General features: G+C 42.8%; 1 protein-coding gene and 1 pseudogene across 4 annotated transcripts in view; one reads left to right on the top strand and one right to left on the bottom strand.

The window, feature by feature from the left end:
- PPP3CA (protein phosphatase 3 catalytic subunit alpha) overlaps positions 1-11,170 on the top strand; it is a 269,945-nt gene extending 258,775 nt beyond the window's left edge. For 2 of the 4 annotated variants that reach the window (XM_056855978.1, XM_056855977.1), the window contains 2 exons: positions 388-417; positions 9,437-11,170. In XM_056855978.1, the coding sequence (XP_056711956.1) occupies positions 388-417; positions 9,437-9,633 (227 nt within the window). In that variant the 3' untranslated portion in view covers positions 9,634-11,170. The remainder of the gene's footprint in view (positions 1-387; positions 418-9,436) is intronic. The other 2 variants (XM_056855980.1, XM_056855979.1) reach the window with 1 other exon arrangement.
- Positions 11,171-15,132: 3,962 nt separating this feature from the next.
- Positions 15,133-16,123, bottom strand: LOC130482960 (protein max-like; annotated as a pseudogene).
- Between the last annotated feature and the right edge of the window lie 5,902 nt (positions 16,124-22,025).

Below are 22,025 nucleotides of genomic sequence, written 5' to 3'. Positions count from 1 at the left end.
GGAGATCAGCATTAAGCAGTTGCTCCTGTAGGCTTCATGCCAATTCCCTCTTAATGGGCTCTCCTTAAATCCAACTGGCCCCATTAAATGTCGCATATACTACTCTGTAAACAAACAAAAAATATCAACGTAGAAGGTTTTTTAAAAAATATATGAAAAGAAACAACAATTCGCTCTAAACCCCCATGAAAGAAATCTATTGCCTGCAAACCACAGCACCTGTTTCTGTTTTGTGTGTAGCATTCTGTGTTGTCTTCTGTGTCAAAATCCAGCACTTACAGTAACCTTTAAGTGTACTAGCTCCTTTGCTGTTCACTGACTTGTTCTTAGAGTTAAATCCTCTGCTCATTTTTCTCATTCGTTTTGCTACCCCTTTCTTCTCTTCAGCTACTGTTGAGGCTATTGAGGCTGATGAAGGTAAATTGGCCAGACCCCTTGCTGTTGTTTTCTGCAACAGACAAGGGCTCTGCTGGGTGTATTCATTTTTGCTGTAGCTTGTATAGAGTGTGTGGGTGTTGAGCTAACAATTGTGGCTCAGTATTAACCTAAGTTTACTTGCTTTAAAGGGGAAAAAGTGTTTCTTTTGTTGTTGTTGTTGTTTCTTAAAGTTGCAACAATGTTCTGATCTGTGTCCATTAAGTTCTCAAAGTGCTGAATGAATGTCGCACAAGGCTAAGAAGGCTTGCAACTCAGTTCAAAGGGGGCGCGGCAGCTCTTTGGTAAAAGCCATTTGGAAAACAAGCAGTCTCCCTTTTGGGGGGAAACCAATCATTTCCTCACATCATCTTCTGAAAATTGAGCGGCGACTTAACCTTGAAAAGGGTTCTCCCTACACCGAGGTCCCTAGTGAAAGTTATTTTTGAATGAGTCTTCACTCTAAGTCAACCTATTTTAAGATGTCTCCTTAAAAAACAATTAAAAAAAAGAAATGGTAAGATGTGTAATTTTTTTCCAATGAAGTTTTGGGGATTTTTTTTGTAGTGCATTCGTTAATAGCAGCACTATATTACCAACTACAGAAACAAATGAATTACTGTCGAAGATATTTGAATGCAAAGTTTCATGCTGCCCTTCTCAAGGATACTTTTGCTTCAACTCAAGCAATTTTTGTTGGCTATACTGTTAAGAGATCTCCAAACCACATACCGAAATATCTATATGCATAATTCTGAATTAGTAATTCAAATGTTTTGCAAGAAGACTCTCAAATGTTCCCCTTTAAAACAAAACAAAAAAAACATTCAGTTGTATTTTGTTCTTGCCCCCCTAAAAGTGTTGGTTTTTCCAAAGAATTTTATTAGCCATTAGTTCTTTTGGCATGGAATAAGAACATCATTTTGGCCCCTTGTATCTGCTTTTTTTATTGTTGTGTGACAGCAGCGAACAAAATTTCTTAGAAATAAGTAAGAGAAAATACAACTGCTTTCTAAATAGCAGTGAGCGAGCTGCTATTTATGCTGGAATCCTCTATTCCTATTGGCGAATTCTACTCTGCAGTGTGCATTCTTGTTGACAGTTTGGCTGTTTTTTTTTTTCCTTGTGATTTCTGTGACCGTGTTGTGTTTTTTAAGTATTACTCTCAATGTAAATTGCTAATAATCATTGTCTGACCAGCAACTGTAGCAGAGCACATTCTTCAGCACTAAGGTGTATATAAAATGTCTGTTTGAGACTGAGATTAATTTGAATATGCAGCCCAGTTCTGGAATTACATGTCCTTCAAGCTAAACTACTATTAAATCACTACATCTTCATTGTAACCAAAGATTTTTTGTTTTTGTTTTTCTCTCTTCTTGAAGATCGAATAAAAAAATATCCTGCTTACATTAAAAGCTTTACTAGGGGCCTGAGCCTTTGGCAGAGCCTAATGTTGACCATCTCCAACTGCAGCTGAGCATCCTGTATATTCACGTTACATCACACTTTAAACATCAGCATTCTTTGTACACCAGCTCCAAGGAAGTAGACTGGGTGACAATTAGCAATAGTCTATTTGTGGTGAATTTAAAAGGAGGATTTGGAAGCTTTGTTACTAGTCTCTGTTCCAACTTACCAAAAATTTGGCACGGAGGTGGAATTTAATCTTGATTTACAGGAGGGGAAGAGCTGTACCCAGGCATCAGGGTCTGGTGGGTTTTTTTTTTAGTCCCAACCAAATTCCTTTGTCTGTAGCGGTCCAACGTGCAACATTTAAATAAATTGACTTCTACATTGTTGAAGTGTTCAGAAGGTCTCCCTTTCAGATATGGCACATCCTGCCCTGCAGTGGATGCTCCCCCCCCCCCCACCAAATAATTTTTTTAGCATGGGGAAGAGAATTAGTGTTGTGTATTTGCCCACAGTGGTACACATTTCCACAGTGGTGGCTGGCAAAATGTCAACATGAGAGGTTGTACTCACTACACAACTCAACACAAGTGGTTTAATTAGTACCAGGGACTCCACCTCTAAGAAAGATGTAAAAAACATGTTAAAATTCAGAGAGGTCAATTATTCTTTTCTCTTTCAAAGAGTACAAATTTGATTACTTTGCAACAGATAAGGGATGCATTCAGAGACTTCAGCCCCCTCAACCCTTTCTGCTCAAGCCCTCTCTGTATTTTTTTTTCTTATGTTACTGGTACCTTGCATGTTAACAAGCATAACAGAAAGAAACATAACCAACATACTTGAAATACATTATGTTATTGATTCTTTATTTTTACTGAATAAGAACCAAAAACACACTGAAGGATAGGAGTAATTGGTACTTAAGTCTTATCAGCAGAATGTTACCTAGAGTTCTCCTGCTTTTGTTTTTAAACACAGACACTTTCTAACATAAGTCCCTGGAAGAATGGAATTGCATCAAGCCCCCTGAATATTTTTCATTCAGTGTGTGAAAATACCTAGTGAGATCAATGTGGAACTTCTCATGTCATTGATGAAGGGCAGGTTCATTGACTTTTAAATTCAGTTACTGGCTCCTATGTTCTTACACTTTCAAAGTTAAGAGGGACAAATATGCCAAAAGAATGATGTTCAGAGTCTGTCACACTGAATTACAGCAGTTTAAGGGAACCTTGAACACTTACCGAGAAGGTTCCTTCTGCTCTGAGGTACATGGGCATCTTGAAAAGCTTGGGTGATTCTCGTCTGCTGCTTGGGGAGGCAGGAGTTAAATTTCTGACTTCCTGTCCTCTGACGTGAATCTCCTGGAAGTTCCAGTTTTGCTATAAACAAGCAAATCATAACAGTCAGAATAATGTCTTAACTTTCTTTAACCTTTTTTAACTTTATACTTAGATTAAAACCAAGTGCAATAGGTGTAGGATACATAACTGGGGAAAAACAGTGTTAACAGACAATACTTAGCTTCAGTATATAGATAAGGAGGCCTTAGATGGCAGTTCCAGATCTGCTTTCTTTCGTACTGGTCATTCATTATTGTTCTCTTTTAATCTCAGTCAGAGTTGAATTGTCTGGATCTTTACCCAGCTTTTTTGAATTAAACATAAGATGATGGGTTGTTGTTTCATGGGTGGGCAAGATGCCCATGTACCCCAGAGCAGAAGGAACCTTCTCGGTAAGTGTTCAAGGTTCCGTTCCCGCTCTGGGGACAGGGCATCTTGAAAAGCTTGGGATTTCCAAGAGCTATGTACTAGGGTGGGGCTTATTCCTCATCATCTCCAACCACTTGCTGCAACACTCGTCTGCCGAATGCTGCATCTGCTGAATCATACGTATTTATGCAATAATGCCTGACAAACGTTGAGATGGAGGACCAAGTGGCAGCCTTGCATATCTCTTCAACAGAGGCCTGCTTATTAAAAGCCGCTGTAGTAGCCACGCTTCGTGTGGAATGAGCGGTGATTTCCTGAGGTACAGACAGACCTGTAGATTGGTAGGACTGAGCGATACATTGCTGGATGGCAGCGCTGATGGCTGGCCGAGACATCTTGCTACCTTTTCCCGGAGCCGAAATGGTTATGAAGAGGGAATCTGAATGACGTATGGGAGCTGTTCTGCGTATGTAGATGCGTAGCACCCTTCGGAGATCTAGCGTGTGCCATTCCTTCTCCTTAGAATTGGAAGGATTAGGACAGAAGGAGGGAAGATGAAGCTCTTGAAGTCTGTAGAAGTGAGAGTTCACTTTAGGCACGAAGGTGGGGTCGGGTCACATCACCACCTTGTCCTTATGAAAGATGTAAAGTTCCTTGAGTATGGACAGGGCTTCTAATTCAGAAACTCTTCTGGCCGAAGTGATCGCCATCAGGAAAAGAGTTTTCATCCTTAAGAAGTGTATAGGAACCTCTCTTAATGGCTCGAAGGGTGGCTTGGTCAATGCGTTGAGGACCACGCTCAGGCGGCAAGTTGGGAAGTGATGAACAATAAGAGGATTTGACTGAGCCGCCCCTTTCAGGAACGCATGAATCTGAGGATGGCTAGCCAACGGAAAACCGTCTAAGATAGGTACGATGGTGGATATCGCTGAAGTCTGCTTCCTCAACGTGTTGGCCTTCAATTTTTGGCGTACTCCATCTTTCAAAAAAATTAAAAACTGAGGAAGAGAAGGTGATGTTGGGTCGACTGATTTCCTTTTAAACCATAGGGCATAAGCCTTCCACGTATAGTTATAAATTATCTTGGTGGAAGGTCGCCTGGCCTCTAAAATGGTATTGACAACTTCCCCGCTTAGGCCCAGTCCTAGCAGCTGGCGATTTTGAGCAGAGGCGAACAAGTCCACCGAGGGTCTTCCCATTTTCTGCATCACCATAGAAAAGACCTGTGGAGATAGAGCCCACTCTGCTTCGTCTATTGAGTGTCGGCTGAGCCAGTCCGCGTGTACATTCAAGGATCCCTGAATGTGTTCCGCTGTCAAGGACCTTAGGTGTTGATCTGCCCAAAGTCGAATTTTGTCTGCTTTTTGGCGAAGTACGGAGGATTTTGATCCCCCCTGACAGTTTAGGTGAGCTTTTGTTGACACATTGTGTGAAAGAGGACATGTTTGTCTTGAAGCAGGTGACTGAAGTGTAGAAGGGCAAGATGAACCGCCTGCATCTCCAGCACGTTGATGTGACAGGACTTCTCCTCTGTGCACCAGGTGCCTTGAGAGAAGATGTCCTCTATCGTGGCACTCCAGCCTTCCAGGGAAGTATCCGTAAAGACTTGTATAGGTACCTCGTGTATATAAACTTGCCCTCTGACCAAGTTTTGCGTCTTGGTCCACCATGCCAGGTCAGGCTTGCCTTCACCTTGGTTGACATTCTGATGGAGAAATCTATCTTGGGTGTTATGTGAAGCTGATATGGCCGTAACATCCACTGGAGTGGCTGTATCTAAAAACAGTGCCCATTGAACCGCCCCCAGGCATGAAATCATTAAACCCTGAAGGCTGGCCATGGACACGATTTTGACATACTTGGACTTGGCTGTGGCCTTGGCTAGGAGAGAAATCTTTTGGGCCTTGTCCTCTGGGAGAATCAAGGAGTCTATTGAGGAATCTATTATGACCCCCAGATGTTGGATTCTCTGACGTGGTATCAACTGGCTCTCCCTGCATTGATTAGGTATCCGTGATCTTGTAGAACCCTGATCACTCGGGAGGTGTGCTGATTTGACGACTTTTCCGTTGGGGCGCACACCAGTATGTCGTCTAGGTAATGGTGTAGTTGTATTCCTTCCCTTCTCAGGATTGCCACCACAGAGATTAAGATCTTTGAAAAAACCCTGGGAGCTGATGTCAAGCCGAATGGAAGGGCTTTGAATTGGTAGTGGCAGTCCATGTACACAAAGCGCAGGAATCTTCGATGTGACATGTGAATGGGGACATGCATATAAGCCTCGGTGAGGTCAATGGACGTCATAAAGGTATTTGGGTGAAGAGCCTCCACGATGGAGCGAAGGGTCTCCATCCTGAAGCGTTTGCGTTGCACATACTGATTTAGATACTTGAGGTCGAGGATGGCCCTCCAGTGCCCTGATCTTTTGGGGACTGTGAAGAATATTGAGTATATGCCCTTAGATGTCTCTTTGACAGAAACAGCTTCTATGGCTCCAATTTGTAAGAGGTGAGTTATGGCGTCCAGCGTCCTCAAATGCTTCTCCTTTCGATGGGATCTTGGGGATTGTACAAAACGATCTGAAGGTAAGTGGGAAACTTCTATCAGGTAACCCTGCTGGATTACCTGGAGCACCCATGCATCGGGTTGGGAATGAATCCACTGGAGCAGGAATTCCTGTAGACGTCCTCCCACCACTGACGGACTGGCGTCACTGCTTGGCGGTCTTGGCCGTCCTGTCTGACCTGTCATTACGGAAGAATTGGTGGGAGCCTCTTCCTCTGCATCCAAATCGATGAAAGGAGCCTCTAGGGTTCCATTAAAAACGTCTCTGTTCTTTCCTGAATCTAGGCCAGGCATGGGAAGATCGAAAGGGCTGAGAAGATTGTGGGTATCAAAATTCTCTGCGTCTGTTGTTAGGCATTCGTATCTTGTCCTTTCTTTGTGTAAGCATAGCATCCAGTTTTTCTCCAAAGAGCTTCTGGCCTTGGTAAGGATGGGCAAGCAGAGCTGCCTTGGCCCGGAAGTCTGCCTGTTAAGGTCTCAACCACAGAGCCCTGCGGGTGGTATTATTGGCCACCATTGCTCGAGCTGAGAAGGTAAGGGCGTCCAGGGAAGCATCGTCTATAAAGGAAGAAGCCTTTAAAATTCTAGACAGTCCCTCTGCCACCCTCCTATCAGGATTGGGTATTAGCTGAACAACCTTTTTGGCCCATACAGTAGAGGCTCGTGCCATAATAGCTGTAGAGGTATTGGCCTGGATAGATAAGGCAGAAGCCTCATGCACTTTGTGCGTATGGAACTCAGCTTTTTTGTCCAGTTGATCTCTGATAGAGCCAACTCCATCCTCAGGCATCAGATCATTGTACTGGAGAGCCGCCACAGGGCCATCCACTACTGGTAGCTGTAGCATTTCCATGGCGTAAGGGGCCATCTCATAGAGTTTTCTAGTATTAGCCGAAAATTGTCTATTAGATGTGGGGTTACCCCACTCTGCCTTGATGACTCTTCCAAATTGTTCTGGGAGTGGAACCTTTCTATTCTGGGAATCAAACTGTAAAAAATATTCCTTTTTTCCTTTGCGGCCTGATTTTGGTTTTGGCTCGCTAGATTTTTCAGAGTCATCTGTGAGGTCCAGTGCAAACATGGCTTTTGCCAGGAGGGACTGAAAATCGTCAGAAGAGAAAAGCCTTGGCTGCTCTTCCTGTCCTGTGGATGTATCTTCATCAGAGACAAACTCCCCTTCTTCTCTAACTTCCCCAGAATCCAGTTCCATAGATAGGCAATCTTCCCCAGACTGCCCCATCGGTGGTATATAAGGAGCCTTCATTGCGATGTTAGTAAGCCATTGTCTGCCTTGAGTAGAATAACTACAGCAAGGCTCTTCTGATGCAGTGTTTACCAAAGTTTGTGCATGCACAGGGGAATTTGCAAAGGTTTGGGCATGCCTCATTGTCCAGGGGCTTGGTGACTGGAAGTGCGCTGGAGCATTCTCCCCTGGTCTGCTGAACGGGAGCAGTCATGGACCTCCGTGGGCGTTGTTTGTCCGTTCCGTTTTTTCTTTCCGCCCTTTTTGCCGGGCTGATCAAGCCGCGGCTTTTGGGGGGGCGAATCTGCCACTTTTGGCGCTTTGTCCCGCTCTTGTTCCCTCGCCTCGCTCAGGCGACTCTCAGATGGCTCACCCGGGGTCTTACTGGCCTGACGGCGCAGGGCCGGGTCATGGTCGCCGTCAGAAAGAAAGCCCACATCTTCTCCCTTTGTAGAAGAGGCGGCGACCATTTTAAGGTCTCCTTTTTCAAGAAAAAAGACAGACAGAGTTCAAGCAGTGGCGGGGATTTTAGCAGGATAGGAATAGACTGCTAAGAATACGGATTAATGTAGAAGGAAGATAGAGGTTAACAGTAGGCTATCCTAATATAGACTAATCTATCAGCAGCTAGGCTTATACGTCCTCTCCCCGGCAAGGCAGGAGGAAAACTGGAACTTCCGGGAGATTCACGTCAGAGGAAGGAAGTCAGAAATGTAACTCTTGCCTCCCCAAGCAGCAGACAAGAATCACCCAAGCTTTTCAAGATGCCCTGTCCCCAGAGCGGGAACCAGATTACTCTTGGAAGTGCTTGAGGGCTGACAGATAAGGGTGTTGTTCCTGAGCAGCATAGGATCATTTGTGCTGTAGTGAAGACACTGGGGGACTTCTGCCTAATACATTGTACAATTATTTTCATTTGGGGATTCTTCGACAAATCTCCTACAGAGACTTCACCTACCTAATGGAGGTGATCTGCTTATTAAATTGTCTGGATAATAATAAAAGGGAGCAGGCTATAGGACTGCATCTTCTTTCCCCATCCCTTCGTTTCCCTGATATGAATTCTTTAACTGTCTTACCCACAAAATATTACATCGGCATAGACGTTGATCAGATGGGGGGATGGGGACAGATAATCCACAATTTTATGGCCTGGTACCAATTGCTTCATTGTGGTTGGCAGATCATCCTTGTTATGTGAGTACTTGCCCCGATTAAAAGTCCTAGTTCTAAAGAGTCACCTCCATCCATTCACCTTTTGCCACACAGTCTGTCTGCAGTTCTCTTTTAAAAGACAGCAGTTGTTTCTGGCTCACCTGGAAATATAGTTATAAAAAGGTTTTTTAAAATGGGATCTGTTGACCAAGCTATAGCTTGTTCGAAACCACTGACAACAGCGTTGCTATTTAAACATCGTCGTAAGAAGTTAAATCAATTCCACAGAAAAATAATCTCCCGTGGAAATTAATGGCGTGCATAAGATGAGGGCAAACCATTTGTGTTAATGTGATAGTCCTCACAAGATGATTTGGCTTTCCCAGTTCCACATGGTGAATATTTAGGGTGAATGCCCCCAAACGCACAGACATACATGTCATGATAAAGTAGCATTCATGACTAGGTGAACCCATGGGAAGCTGCAAAGCTCCCTCACATAATTCCAACTGCCTTCAACTGCCACATTCACAACATTCAGTTGATAGGATGACGCTATCATTGTGATCACAGTAAAAAAAAAAAAAAAGGTAAACCAGCCCTTCAACAGCAGATTTTAGCTGCTCATTATTTTGCTGTGAGCACTATTATGGACAGTCATTCATAAGCTGCAGAATAAAATGTAAGAAGTGAGTTTTGTTGGGAAGCATGTTAATCTTTTCAAGAGACATTGGCTGTTTACTTTCTAGCTGTTTCCAAATACATCCAGAAGCATTACTTGCATTGCCATTTTATTGTCTTCACCGTGAAGGAATTTCTCACTCAGTTGACTGTTCAGTTGAGCTGATGAAACGACTGCCCTTTGCCTCTGCTGACTTTTCTTTCCTTTTTTGTTTTTGTTGTTTGTTTTCCCCCCCAATCCTCTGTTTAGCTATCAAAGGATTCTCACCACAGCATAAGATCACGAGCTTCGAAGAAGCCAAAGGCTTGGACCGGATTAACGAGAGGATGCCCCCACGCCGGGATGCCGTGCCATCGGACGCCAACCTTAACTCCATCAACAAGGCAATCTCCTCAGAGACTAATGGCACCGACAGTAATGGCAGTAATAGCAGCAATATTCAGTGACCATTTCTGAGTTGTGAAAAAAAAATTGTTTTGTTTTTGAGCTGCAGGGCATGATGGGATTGCTGCTCATCAGCAGTTGGATGTTCTTGCCTCTGATGATAGCTTACTTGCTCTGGGGGCCAGGTGTTCGATTCAGTTTACAATATCATCATCTAAGAAGAGATAGTAAACTTTATTTTGGTGGGTGGGGGGTGGGGGTTAAACACCTCCTTTGGATATGCCTTTAAAATGCTTGTAGACAACTAAATGAGAGCTAATGCTGGTATATATTGCAAAGTTAGGGGAATGAACATGTTTTCCTACTGCATTGGAAACTTCTAGATATGTTAACTGAAAGGCCTTCTATTATGTTACTGGACATGACAACTTCGTCTGATTTCTTACTAACTATTGTACGTTTACAGTTGCAGCACTAAACAATGGACAACATCAAACATTTTTAACAAAAGTGATGTACAAACTAAATAAGGAGACTATTTATTGATAATGTTTTGCTACTCTTGTCAGACAATGGCTATCTTAAAAAAATTAGGCACTCTTAAAAAAATAAAATTAAAGAATGTTGCAAATTTGTTAAAAATGCCAAAAAAAGACAATTTAATTTTGTACAGATTATGCTTACCTCAGGTTTCTTTAGTGTGCTTGAATGCCCTTCTTTAAATATAACATTTACCTTAACTAATTTGGCAGTGAGAAATCCTTTTCTTTTAAGTTTTTAAAAACAAAACTGGAATAATGATACTTTTGTTCCCTTTTTTGCTGTTTATATTTAGGATTTTTTTTTTTTTTTGGTAAATCAAGTCTTGGTTGTGGCTTGCTGAATTTAAATATTTATGAGTGGTGCATTTTTAAGTATAGTGAACAAGACACCATATTAAGTGCAGTGAAAGCATCTATATTCTGTAAAAATCTGCCTATGCATGTTTTTTAAGAAAAAAAATTGGCTGTATAGGCCTGTATGGGAGTGTAATGCGCTTAGTGGTCTGACTTATACTGGAAATGTATGTATACTGGCGTACTTTATATTCTCTAAAAAGAAAAAATGCTAATGCCTTTGAAATTTTGTAATCAAAAAAAGCTTTGAAAAATCTAAGGGGGAGAGTATTCTTAAAAGTTTTTAATATAAGCTTGTCAGTGCACATATAGATGGTTAGCATGTTTAGCAAACCTTGTGAAATTTAAATAAGTTTGTAGTTACATGTGAAACTAAATGCATGATAACTGTTAATGTCATGATGGTTTAGTCATTTTGTTACGTTCCGTCATGTGCCACAAAAACGTGTAATTTTTTCACTTTTTTCCCTTTGTATATCAGTTACGGGTTACAACTGGTTCATTCTTAAAGGAAGAGGAAAAAAACAAAGCAGTCCACTGATATTTTTTAACAATTGTATAAGTGCCCAAGTAATTCACTACAGCCTACAGCCTTGCCTTTGTAATTTGACTTCTGAAATGTTGGCAATCAAAGCATGCACTTGTAACAATGAAAAAAAAAGCATTTTATATTACTACTCAATAAAAATGTGCATGAAATTAAGCCTCCTCTCACTAAATTTCTGAAGCATGCTAGTATGTGCTTAATCCTCTCCTTTGGCATGGGAGAACTCTCACCAGTAATTTTATATTCTACGTTAGCAGACTACCCACAGATATGCATGAGCAATTGCCGTTACTTCAGTAGGAACTTTTGCATTCTTTTTTTTTTTTGCAGCCCTCCTGACCTATTGATCGTAGAGATGATCTTTCAATAAAGAGGGACTGATTACCATGTTGTTTCACAATTGCCATTTATTTCCACTGTGGCGAAAGAAAATGGCTTTCACTCTGTTTTGCACTTTAAATAGAGGCACCACTCTGGAGGAGTTTTTCACTCAGCAGTCGTCTGCTTGCCCTCTGCAGTTTGATTGCCTGTTGATGTAAGAAAGAATACTTAGAGCTGTTCTCCACAACAGCTGATCATTTGACCCTTCTGCACAGGTCCCCATTCCTGCATACTTGGATGAAGGGTATCTATACACCCACAACTCACCACTCTGCACCTATCATTTTTTTAAGAGGGATCCACGCTTAGATCTCCCTTGCTTGAATCATGACGAATTAATGTTAAATTGTGCACTGCATCTTAGCAGCACGTTTGCATTGTCCGATAATAACTGATAACTAGAAGTGAAGATGAAGCACTGTTCGAAAAGGTGGTTTTGTATGTATAGCGCACTGAACAAGATTTACTACTCGAGTTTTCAGTCGGAAGTAGACTGCTTGATCACTCATTACAATTTTCAGATAAATAAACCTAATTGGTGAACGTCATTTTCCATCTGTTTTCACTTGAAACAGCGCTACTTGTGATTGGTCTTCATAAATTGTGAAATAAGGTTATGTCAGAGAAAAAAGAACGAGGTGCAAGGGAGTGCAGTTTATTTGACATTTTAGATCCCAACGTGTTTCTGATCAGCTTTGTCAGGGGATCTCAAGAAGAAACTTCTCCGCTTCCCACCCATTATTATTTTTTTGTCCAAGGTGGAAGCGAGAGAAGTTTCTGCTTGAGATCCCTCGATGAAGTTTATTGTGAAAAAGCATTGGGATCTGAAAGGTCAAATAAACTCCTCTACCTTGCACCTTCTTCTTTTTTTTCTCCTACCTACAGGTGTGGACTTAATTTGATTCCTGAAATAGTTATGTATCTTTTCTCTAAACAAAATGGGAGAGAGAACAGTATACCGACTCTGGCTGGATGTGTGCAAATTTCTCAGCTTCATAAAAAGAGTGTTCAAGTAGCAAATGGAAAGTGGTTCCTAAAAGGTGTTACCTTATTTATTTATCAGGGATGTGTACTACTACTGTGTCCTACACTACAGGTATAGATTATGACTCAAGTCTCTACATAGATTTAGTCTGTTATTTATTCTGTAATAAAGAAATTACATAGGTGTCAAGCAAACTGGAAATATTTAAAAATTTGCTTTCAAACAACCACTTGTGACTGCTAGGATATTCTTATGCTCAGGGCAAGGTTGAGATTTTTATAGCTGCTGCCTCACCTGTGCTAGTCGCTGACCCATCTATACCATAGGAAGATGACGGTGGAGTCAACAAATGTGAGCAGTGAATGGGGCTGAGGCAGGATACATATGGTATAGTAGGGCAAAGTTACATTTGGTTGTACAAGTAAGCATTGAGCTGTCCTGTGTGTGTGTATGTGTGTCTTAAGGGAGATAATGTTTCTGCTCCTGTCTCTATTTCCCCCTTTATAAACTGAATACAATATTCTTTGTATTTTAAATATTAAGTGTGGGCCTAAAATAGATACTTTGTGGAAGGAAGAAGTATTTTTTTTCTTCCTCTTTTCACCTTTCCACATATTCTGCCATGCTTCATCGCCATGATCCAACAAAAAAAAAATTTTGTCACATGTATAGCTTGCTGAATCGAAAACTGCAGCTATACTGTAAATCAGTTGTGCATCAGTTTGGACATGTGAACTAACTGTAGAGCATTGTTTTCAATGGGATGCGCATCTAGGGAGAAACATGTGGCTGTCGATTCCTTAGTCTGGTGTCTAAGCTGTGACACTTCTGCCTTGAGTGACTGCTAGACATTTAGCCTCTTGACAGAATTTAAACTCCTTCTGGTATTGTTCTCAGCTTTGGTGACACACACAAACCCCCTCACCATGTCCAAGAGGGGAATTTAACCACTGATAAGTGTAAATGTGTGAATCTCAAGTCTCCTGGCTGCAGCAATCAGAGCTGTCCTTTCTCACAAAGCTTCTTCAAAAAGCTACCTAAAGCCATTGTTCAACCTTATTAACAGAAGTGCCTTGTTCGAGAACGGAAGCTACACTGGCAACTGTAATTGATTTCAGTAGTGGAAGGGAATGTATGGCAGCTTGTTCCCACCTCTTAGGCCCTGACGTGAGCATGTGGTTGGGCGAGTGGGTGCAGAGAAGGTGCACCTCAAAAACATTTTCTTTTACCCCTACTCAGCATTTAAGACACTTAAACTAAGAAAGGGCAGTTGGGACCTTGTGGTGGCCGCAAAAAAGCCATCACATCTAGTTTGGCCCTTATGTTTAGCTTCATGCAGGGCTGGCTGGATCCCAATTTTTTTATCATGTTATACAACAAATCTTCCTTGTTCTTTTTTGTTTTTTTTAGCATGGTATACTGGTTTGCCCAAGTGAGAACTTTCTAGCCAGTAAAGACTATTTACAGTCACCAGATTTATTCCCTTTTTTTAAGAGCTTCAAATGACGACCTCGTTGCCAAGCAAGCTCCTCAGGCTTTTGCTCTAGAAAGAATAGGTGATGAGACTGTTTGACTGAATCGCCTTCATTCTCCAAAGAGTTTCAACACAAGGGATAGTTTTAAAAACACCAGCAGATGCTACTTACAAACACTTTAGATTGTGGTGAGATTTTTGTTGGTTTTGGTTTTTGGGAAATCAATCCTTGAATAGCTGCTATCCATCAGATGGCCAGTTGCCTCATCCACTGCCCAATTTCTCCAGATTTGTTTCTCAGATGCTCCAAGGGCCAGTTCATTTGCTTTCTTATCACTTGGGTGTCTCGTAGATAAATGTGTGGGCTGCCTCCATTGAAGATCACTGTGGTTTGTGCATTTACAATTATCTGTGATGGCTCCATGAATGCAAATCACGCTGGGCATTGCAGTTATCAAATGTGCCCGTGAATAGGAATGAAGAGCCCAAGTTTTTTTTCAAATCCTGCAGTGCACTATGACACCAATATGCGCAGTGGCCAGGGTGAAAAGGATGCCTTTCAGCTTAAAGACAGCCACTGCTGCGCTCTTTGTCTACATTCCATTTTCCTGCAGGCCACTGCATTAGTAGATGGCTGTATTTCAAATCTAGCTACAAGGCATACAACACTTAAGAGCTCCAGAGTCTACAGGTAAGCGGGAACTAATTGCCTCCCTTCCCCCTTGCTACTTAGTGCCACCTTTTCGTCTGATGTGATCTTGAACAAAACAAGCGGATGCATGCAATGGAGAGGTGGCTTTACAATCTCTTCTTCCATTCACTTTTTGATGCCTTTTCCATGGAGTGGTTTCTCTGTGGAAAGCACTCAGAAGAAGAGAAAGCAATTAAACAACTTCTGGGCTTTTTAGAGTGTACCCGAAGAGTTGGTGCATAGTAGCTTGTGATCATGAGCCATGTCATTCCCATCGTATGAGTTCAATCAGCGTTTGTGCTATGTTCAAGTACCTTCTGATTTCTGTTGCTTACCACCTCTGTTCTGAATAATCTGAAAAACCATTATAAAATGGAGATTCATCAAACCATCTCAAGGAATTCCTTGCACAGGGGGGTCATTAATAGACAAATGTTTCTGTGCATAACTTCTCCTCCCACCCCCTCAATATTCTTCAGGGGGACATTTGGCCTTGTTGACATAAATAGACATATTCTGATGAATACAACAGAAAGATTGGTACCAGCTCTAGTGGACAAATGGAGCAGTCATTGTCCCCACACAGCCCAGACAATCACAGGCTATCGTCAGTTCATCAGATAGCATGAACGTTCCTAGCACCAGAAACTTGCAGCCACATGGCAGGACAAACAAGACAGGACCACATCCTGCTCCAGGCCATGGCTGGTGTCTTCCAGAGGATAAGCTACCAAGCCAAAGGTTTGGATTAACTCAAAAGGGGGTCAGTAAAGACAAGAAACTGGGGAAGCTGCAGCCCAAGAGCCTCTACTAAAGAAGGAAATAAAAGTCCTTAAGCAGCCAGCAAGTGTCTAATGACAGCAGGAACAGAGACCCCTTCTAGCTGGCCTCCATGCGAAGCTTCTTCCGGCTCTGAGGCTCTTCCAGTTTGGACTCTGAACTGGAGTAAGAGCCTCCATCAAGGCAGAGATGGTGCTGCCCTTAGTATTGGTGTACAGGCTGTTGTCGGAAGAGGAATCATTGTCCTGCAGCTGAGCACTTGATCTTGCCTTTTCCAGTGTATGAACTTGCTGTTCCAATAGGGCAGGGGTGGGGAACCTTTTTTCTGCCAAGGGCCATTTGGAAATTTATAACATCATTCGGGGGCCATACAAAATTATCAACTTAAAAATTAGCCTGCTATCTTTGGTCAAACATTTAGCAAGAGGCACGACCGGAGACGGCTCCAAGTGTCTGCCACATAGAGCGACTTGCTTTTGAGCTCTGCTGTCCCCAGCTGGGTCCAAGAGATTCAGGCAGGGCAGCATCCTTCTGAGCTAGAGATCTATCAGGACCCATGAAGGGCCAGACCAAATGATTTTGCGGGCCTTATATGGTCCCCGGGCCTGACGTTCCCCACCCCTGCAATAGGGCATTCTGTGGCTTTAGCTAAGATTTGGGCTCAGGATGCATGTTACTTCTCTCCCGCAGGCTTTGGAAACTATCCTTGATGTGCTCCCTACGCTTGCGCTCCAATGCATTGTGGTGAGCACGTTGATCAGTAACACTCTCCACCTCGATGTCATCATTATTGCTCATGCTGTGCCCATTGCCCACTTGAGCCACTCTGAAGCCTCCCTGGCAGGCACTGTGGGCTCAGCCGCAGAGGAGGAGGGGCAACCACAGCACGGCCTCACCAGCTTCAGCCTCCTTCATCGGCGTCTTAGTCACCTCCTCCTCCATCATCAACGGCACATGCTGGGGGTCATTAATAGCCAGTATTTTCATTTCAAATCTATAGTTGGTCTTCTGCATTTGAAGCAAGATATGGTCCTGGTGCTCTCCACTTAGCAGGCCTTTGGAATACTCAATACCGGAGCGAGACTGGAGTGCATTTCCCTCTCCATTCTCTTTCTACAGTCCATTGGGTAGTGAGGCCAGGTCCTTATCATTCAGGAATTTGTTGGTACTAAGCAAAAGGTCCGAGAAAAGAGAGAGTGTCCACTTCCAATGTTACAAGAGTTCGCTTACTTTTAAGAACTAATTCTGTCTGAATGTCACTTCATACCAGTGCAGACTGGGTTTCATATGATTGAATTTCTGTGGATATGGCCATTTTAACCCCAACTTAGATATAAAAAGTATATAAAAAGTATATTACTGTTATGCTGGTCTATGACTGTAATAAAGTAAGATTGTATTGAAATGGGCCAGAGAGCTCCATTTGTGCTGGGTTTTCCACAGCTGTTGATAATGAACTGTCACTGAAAAATTCATTTCTGAAATCAACAAACTGTGATTTCACTGTAGACGTTACTGCCACTGAGTCCCAAATATGCCACATTTTCCTTCTGCCACATTTTTGGAATGATACCATGCAGCCAAATTTTTGCATATGAGCATCTGTTTCCACAGTGTACTGAATGTGCTAATCCACCATCTTTCTTTCACACTTTGTGAATCCAGCAACAAAAATATTATAGCAGTCAATGTGAGATGGAGCAAGAGCAATGGCTGATGTCCTTCCTGATCACCCTCTGATGAACATTTTGGTGGTGAAGGCTTAGAGTACGTTGCTAGATACTAACGATACAACATTCAGAGAAAAGCCATTTATATTCAGTGGCAATTGGAATTCTTATAGGATTTTAAAGATCCCAGTATTCCACATTAGCAGTAGGTGTTGACAAGTCCTCTCTAGCCAATGGCCAGATCTAGGTTCGGGAACTCCTGGACATTTTGGGATGGAGCCTGGGGAGGACAGGAACCTCAGTGGGATACAATGCCATAGAGTCTGCTCTCCAAAGCATCCATTTTCTCCAGGGGAACTGATCTCTGTAGTCTGGAGATGAGCTGTAATTCCGGGGGATCCCCAGGTCCCACCTGGAGGCTGGAATCCCTAATTAACAGTCTTGCATGTATTTATGACTAGTTTTGGAATTTTGGGAGAGCTAGGCAGCAATCTGAGAACTAAACAACATGATACAGTATTGGAAGAGCTCTGCTGGTATAGAACATTAAAACGGTCCTTTCCAAACATGTTCTTGCAGACAGGATGGCCAGAGATGTGATGTTCCCTTTTGTTTACAAATCAGAAATATGATATGTTGTCTCCTTAATGCTGGGCCTCAAAATAAGGAGGCGGCATAACTTCAAATAGGAGCATAGTTTAATAAGTCCAGTTCTTTCTCTGGAGCAGTAGTGACAACAAATTCCTTTCTGCATGTTCCTGCCCAGACCAAGTCCTGAAGTGGATTACGACAGTCTAGAACACTAGCCTGGATTAAAGGAACAGAGTTAACAAAACACCACAAGGTACTCATCCAGGTTCCTGCCCTTAGGTTCACACAGCAGAGATGGGTGTGTACAAAACATCATTTATTAGCTAGAAGATACAGAGGCAGGAGCAACTGGACAAGAGAAGTCATGCAGTCCACAGTTCTAACTAGGGTTGCCAGGTCCCTCTTCACCATCGGCGGGAGGTTTTGGGGACGGAGCCTAAGGAGGGTGGAGTTTGGGGAGGGGAGGGACTTCAATGCCATAGAGTCCAATTGCCAAAGCGGCCATTTTCTCCAGGTGAGCTGGTCTCTATCGGCTGGAGATCAGTTGTAATAGCAGGAGATCTCCAGCTACTACCTGGAGTTTGGCAGCCCTAGTACTAACAAATGAACCAGACTCACCAGCAGGGACCCCATCCTATGAGACTAAACTAACCCATTAATATCAGAGAGGAGAACAGACTGTTCCATTGCAATGTATACAATAAATACATCACAAAAAAGGTTCAAAGTTTCCCTTTCTCACTGCTGTGCTTCTGGATGTGAAGAAGCCATTTGCTGAACAACTTCTTGTTAGAGGGAAAGTGGTACTGACTGGCAGGGTTCATTTTATTTCTATCTCCAGGGGCAGAGATGGAGGCAAAATGGCCCTGGAAAAATGCCTCCTTGCCCCCTGACCTCCACATGATCCATCCTTCCCCTCCTTAGATAGCATTTAGCCAGGCTGGGCACCTCCTTCCATGACCCATAAGAGCCTTGGCTTCCTTCTTGTGGCAGCAGCAGTTGCCACCCAACCCACCAACACAGGTAGGGTTGCCAACCTCCAGGTACTAGCCAGAACTTTGGGGTTGGGTATCATCAATATCCAGATGACAACCAGCTCTGTATTTCATTATCCAAGCCTCCAAGGGCATCTATGTTGGTTGTGGACCAGTGCTTTGAGGCTGTGTATCTGGTAATGTGATCTGTTGCTGTTATTATCTAATCAGTATACTGATATACAGATTAAAATATATTCAGGGTGTGTATTAGACATTACTAAAGGAGAATTTGGAACAGAATGGAGCATATGTGAAGTATGAAAGTGAGATAAGATTGAAAGGCTGAAATTGCTGGGAGATTACAAATGATGAGACTATAAATGGAATAAAATCACAAGAAGATCATGGGGGGAATAAACAAGAGGGTCAGATAAAGTTCAACAACTTAACAGCTCAGACTCAACATAATAGAAATGTATCAACCTCTTCATCAATGACTTGGAGTTGGGGGTTAACAGGGAGGTGACCAAGTTTACAGATGACATCATATTATTTAGTGTGGTTAAAACAAAAACAGATTGTAAAGAACTCCAAAAGGATGTCTCCAAACTGGGGGAATGGGCATTAAATTGGCAAATATGACTCAATGTGAACAAGTGTAAAGTGATGCATGTTGGGGCAAAAAAATCCCAGCTTCACATATACACTGATGGGATCTGTGCTGGCAGCGACAGACCAAGAAAGGGATCTTGGGGTGGTAATGGATAGCTCGATGAAAATGTCAACCCAGCGTGCAGGTGCTGTAAAAAGGCAAATTCCATGCTGGCCATAATTAGACGAGGAATAGAGGAAAAAAACTACTGCTATCATACTGCCCTTATACATATCTATGGTGAGACCACACTTGAAATACTCTGTACAGTTCTGGTCACCACACCTTAAAAAAGGATATTGCAGAGGGGCTAGAGCAAGTGCCCTATGAGGAGCAGTTGAAACGCTTGGGGCTGTTTAGCTTAGAAAAAAGGCACGTAAGGGTAAATATGAAGGTCTATAAAATTATGCATGGAGTGGAGAGAGTGGACAAGGAAAAGCGTTTCTCCCTCTCTCATAATACTAGAACGTGGAGTCATCTGCTGAAGCTGAAGGGTGACAGATTCAAAATAGACAAAAGGAAGTATTTCTTCACACAATGCATAGTTAAATTGTGGAACTCCCTGCCCTAGGATATGGTGATAACTGCCAGCTTGAAAGGCTTTAAGAGGGGGGTGGAAATATTCATGGAGGACAGGGCTATCCATGGCTGCTAGTTCAGATGGATACTAGCCATGATGCATACATGTCTCTCCAGTATCAGAGGAGCATGCCTATTATATTTGGTGTTGTGGAACAAAGGCAAGATAATGCTGCTGCAGTCATTTGTGGGCTTCCTAGAAGCACCTGGTTGGCCACTGTGTGAACAGACTGCTGGACTTGATGGGCCTGAGTCTGACCCAGCATGCCTTTTCTTATGTACTTACCAAAGGTATGAATATTTTAATTAATAAATAGATTTATCTACCCCTGTGTGCAGGGACAGCTTGAAGAGGAACCCCTTTGGTGTTCTGTACAGGTGTATCTGTGTTACTGGTTGTGAAAGTAATATGATGCAATGTCTGTCCACATCCTCGCTAGCCTAGAATCAGACCCTGGTTTTACATATTCCATTCACCATGTGAGAAGTAGCCAGTTTGGCCGCTGAGAGCTCTGAAGGCACAGCTGATGCTCCAGGAAAGCTTGGCGGCATTTGCCTTGACATTATGCTCAGAGAGGAGACACTGCTGGCCGGCAGGCTCTTATCTCTCATTATCTCACTCAGCTAATTCCTCCCTCCCCCGCCCCCCGCTTCTCAATTGCTAGGGGAAATTACCTGGGAGAGATAATAAGACATAAAAGCTCTTCAGGCAGCTGTGGTTCCTTCTCTCTCAGCACAATATCAAGGCAAACGCCTCCAAGCTTTCCTCCGGTAGCTACTGCCCAGAGGCTGCCTTCAGAATTCTCTCAGTAAAATCCTGACTTTTTCCTATGGGGGAAAGTAGCATGTAGTCAGGGCTCTATATTGGCTGCACTTGTTCAAGATAGGAAATTTCAAGCAAGACTCGGGACGTCTTCCGGCGGTGAGGGATAATAAGCTACTCCATGTGAGTGTGGAGAACCAGTATGGTATAGTGGTTCGGGTGTAGGCTAGGATCTGGGAGAGCCAGGTTCAGATTTCTACTCTGCTCTGGAAGCTTTCTGGGTGACCTTGGGCCAGACACACAGCCACAGCCTAACCCACCTCATATGGTTTTTGTGAGGATAAAATAGAGGAGAGCAGAATGAGGTAAGCAGGTTTGGGTCCCCATTGTGGAAAAAGGTGGGGTATAAATGATGTAAAGAAGACAGGCCTTTGGTCCCTCTCACTCACTGCTGTCTATGGAAGTAACTCTCCAGGAATTTAGGCAAAGAGAGGCTTTCCCCAACACTTGCTATATGAGATCGTTTACTTGGAGATGCCAGGAATTGACCTTGTGCATGCAAAGTGTGTCCTCCACCACTGAGCCGTAGGCCTTCTCTCAATTTTGTGGAGGAATGTGTACAATGGCAGGTACCACAGAGGAAGAAAACAGTAATGAAGGGAGCACAAAGGCCCATATATTGGAGGTCCACCATACTGGGAGAGCAGAATGCTTTACAGCAACAGATGCCTGCACTTCAACGAAGTAAGAGTAAGTAAAACCCTGTTTACCCTGACCAGGCTAGACTGATCTCATCAGATCTCAGAAGCTAAGCAGAATCGACCTTGGCAAGTATTTGGATGGGAAACCTCCAAGGAATACCAGTGTCATGACGCAGAGTGTCATGACGATGGCAAACTACCTCTGAATGTCTCTTGTCTTAAGTTAGATGTGACTTGACAGCAAAAACAACAACAACCCTGTTTAAAGAGAAACATAATCTGATAAAATCAAAACACACGTTCAGATAAGTAAAGGGTGAACATGATATTCAAAAAGTAGAAGCTATGTATTTTAAGAGGCAACTCAGAAACTTGAATGCACTTAAAAAAAAATACAAAGCAGGAAAAAACCTAGGAACAAAATAAAGAAGATAAAATTAGAGAATACAATCACTACACAGCTTGGTACTAGGATGCGTCTCCAGGCAGGGTTGAAAGTTCACTAATAATGCTTCTCTAGTCATAGATCTTCTCCAGTCTGGGGGTGTAGGGGTTTAGTCACGTTGGCTATATTGCTTGTAAGGAAAAACTAATTCCTAGCATTATTTGCTTTAGGAAGCAAAAATTTATGTTTTGGATGTATTGATCACTTACATCTTGATTGACCAGTAAGTAAGTATTTTTAGCCAATGAGAGAGAGAATCAAACTGTCAATCACAAGACATAAGATTGTGAATGACGGAAAATCAGCTTGTTATGTAGAGAGA

This window comes from Euleptes europaea, chromosome 9, assembly GCF_029931775.1.
Source record: "Euleptes europaea isolate rEulEur1 chromosome 9, rEulEur1.hap1, whole genome shotgun sequence".
NCBI classification, from domain to species: domain Eukaryota; kingdom Metazoa; phylum Chordata; class Lepidosauria; order Squamata; family Sphaerodactylidae; genus Euleptes; species Euleptes europaea.
This window is presented reverse-complemented; position numbering and strand designations above follow the sequence as displayed.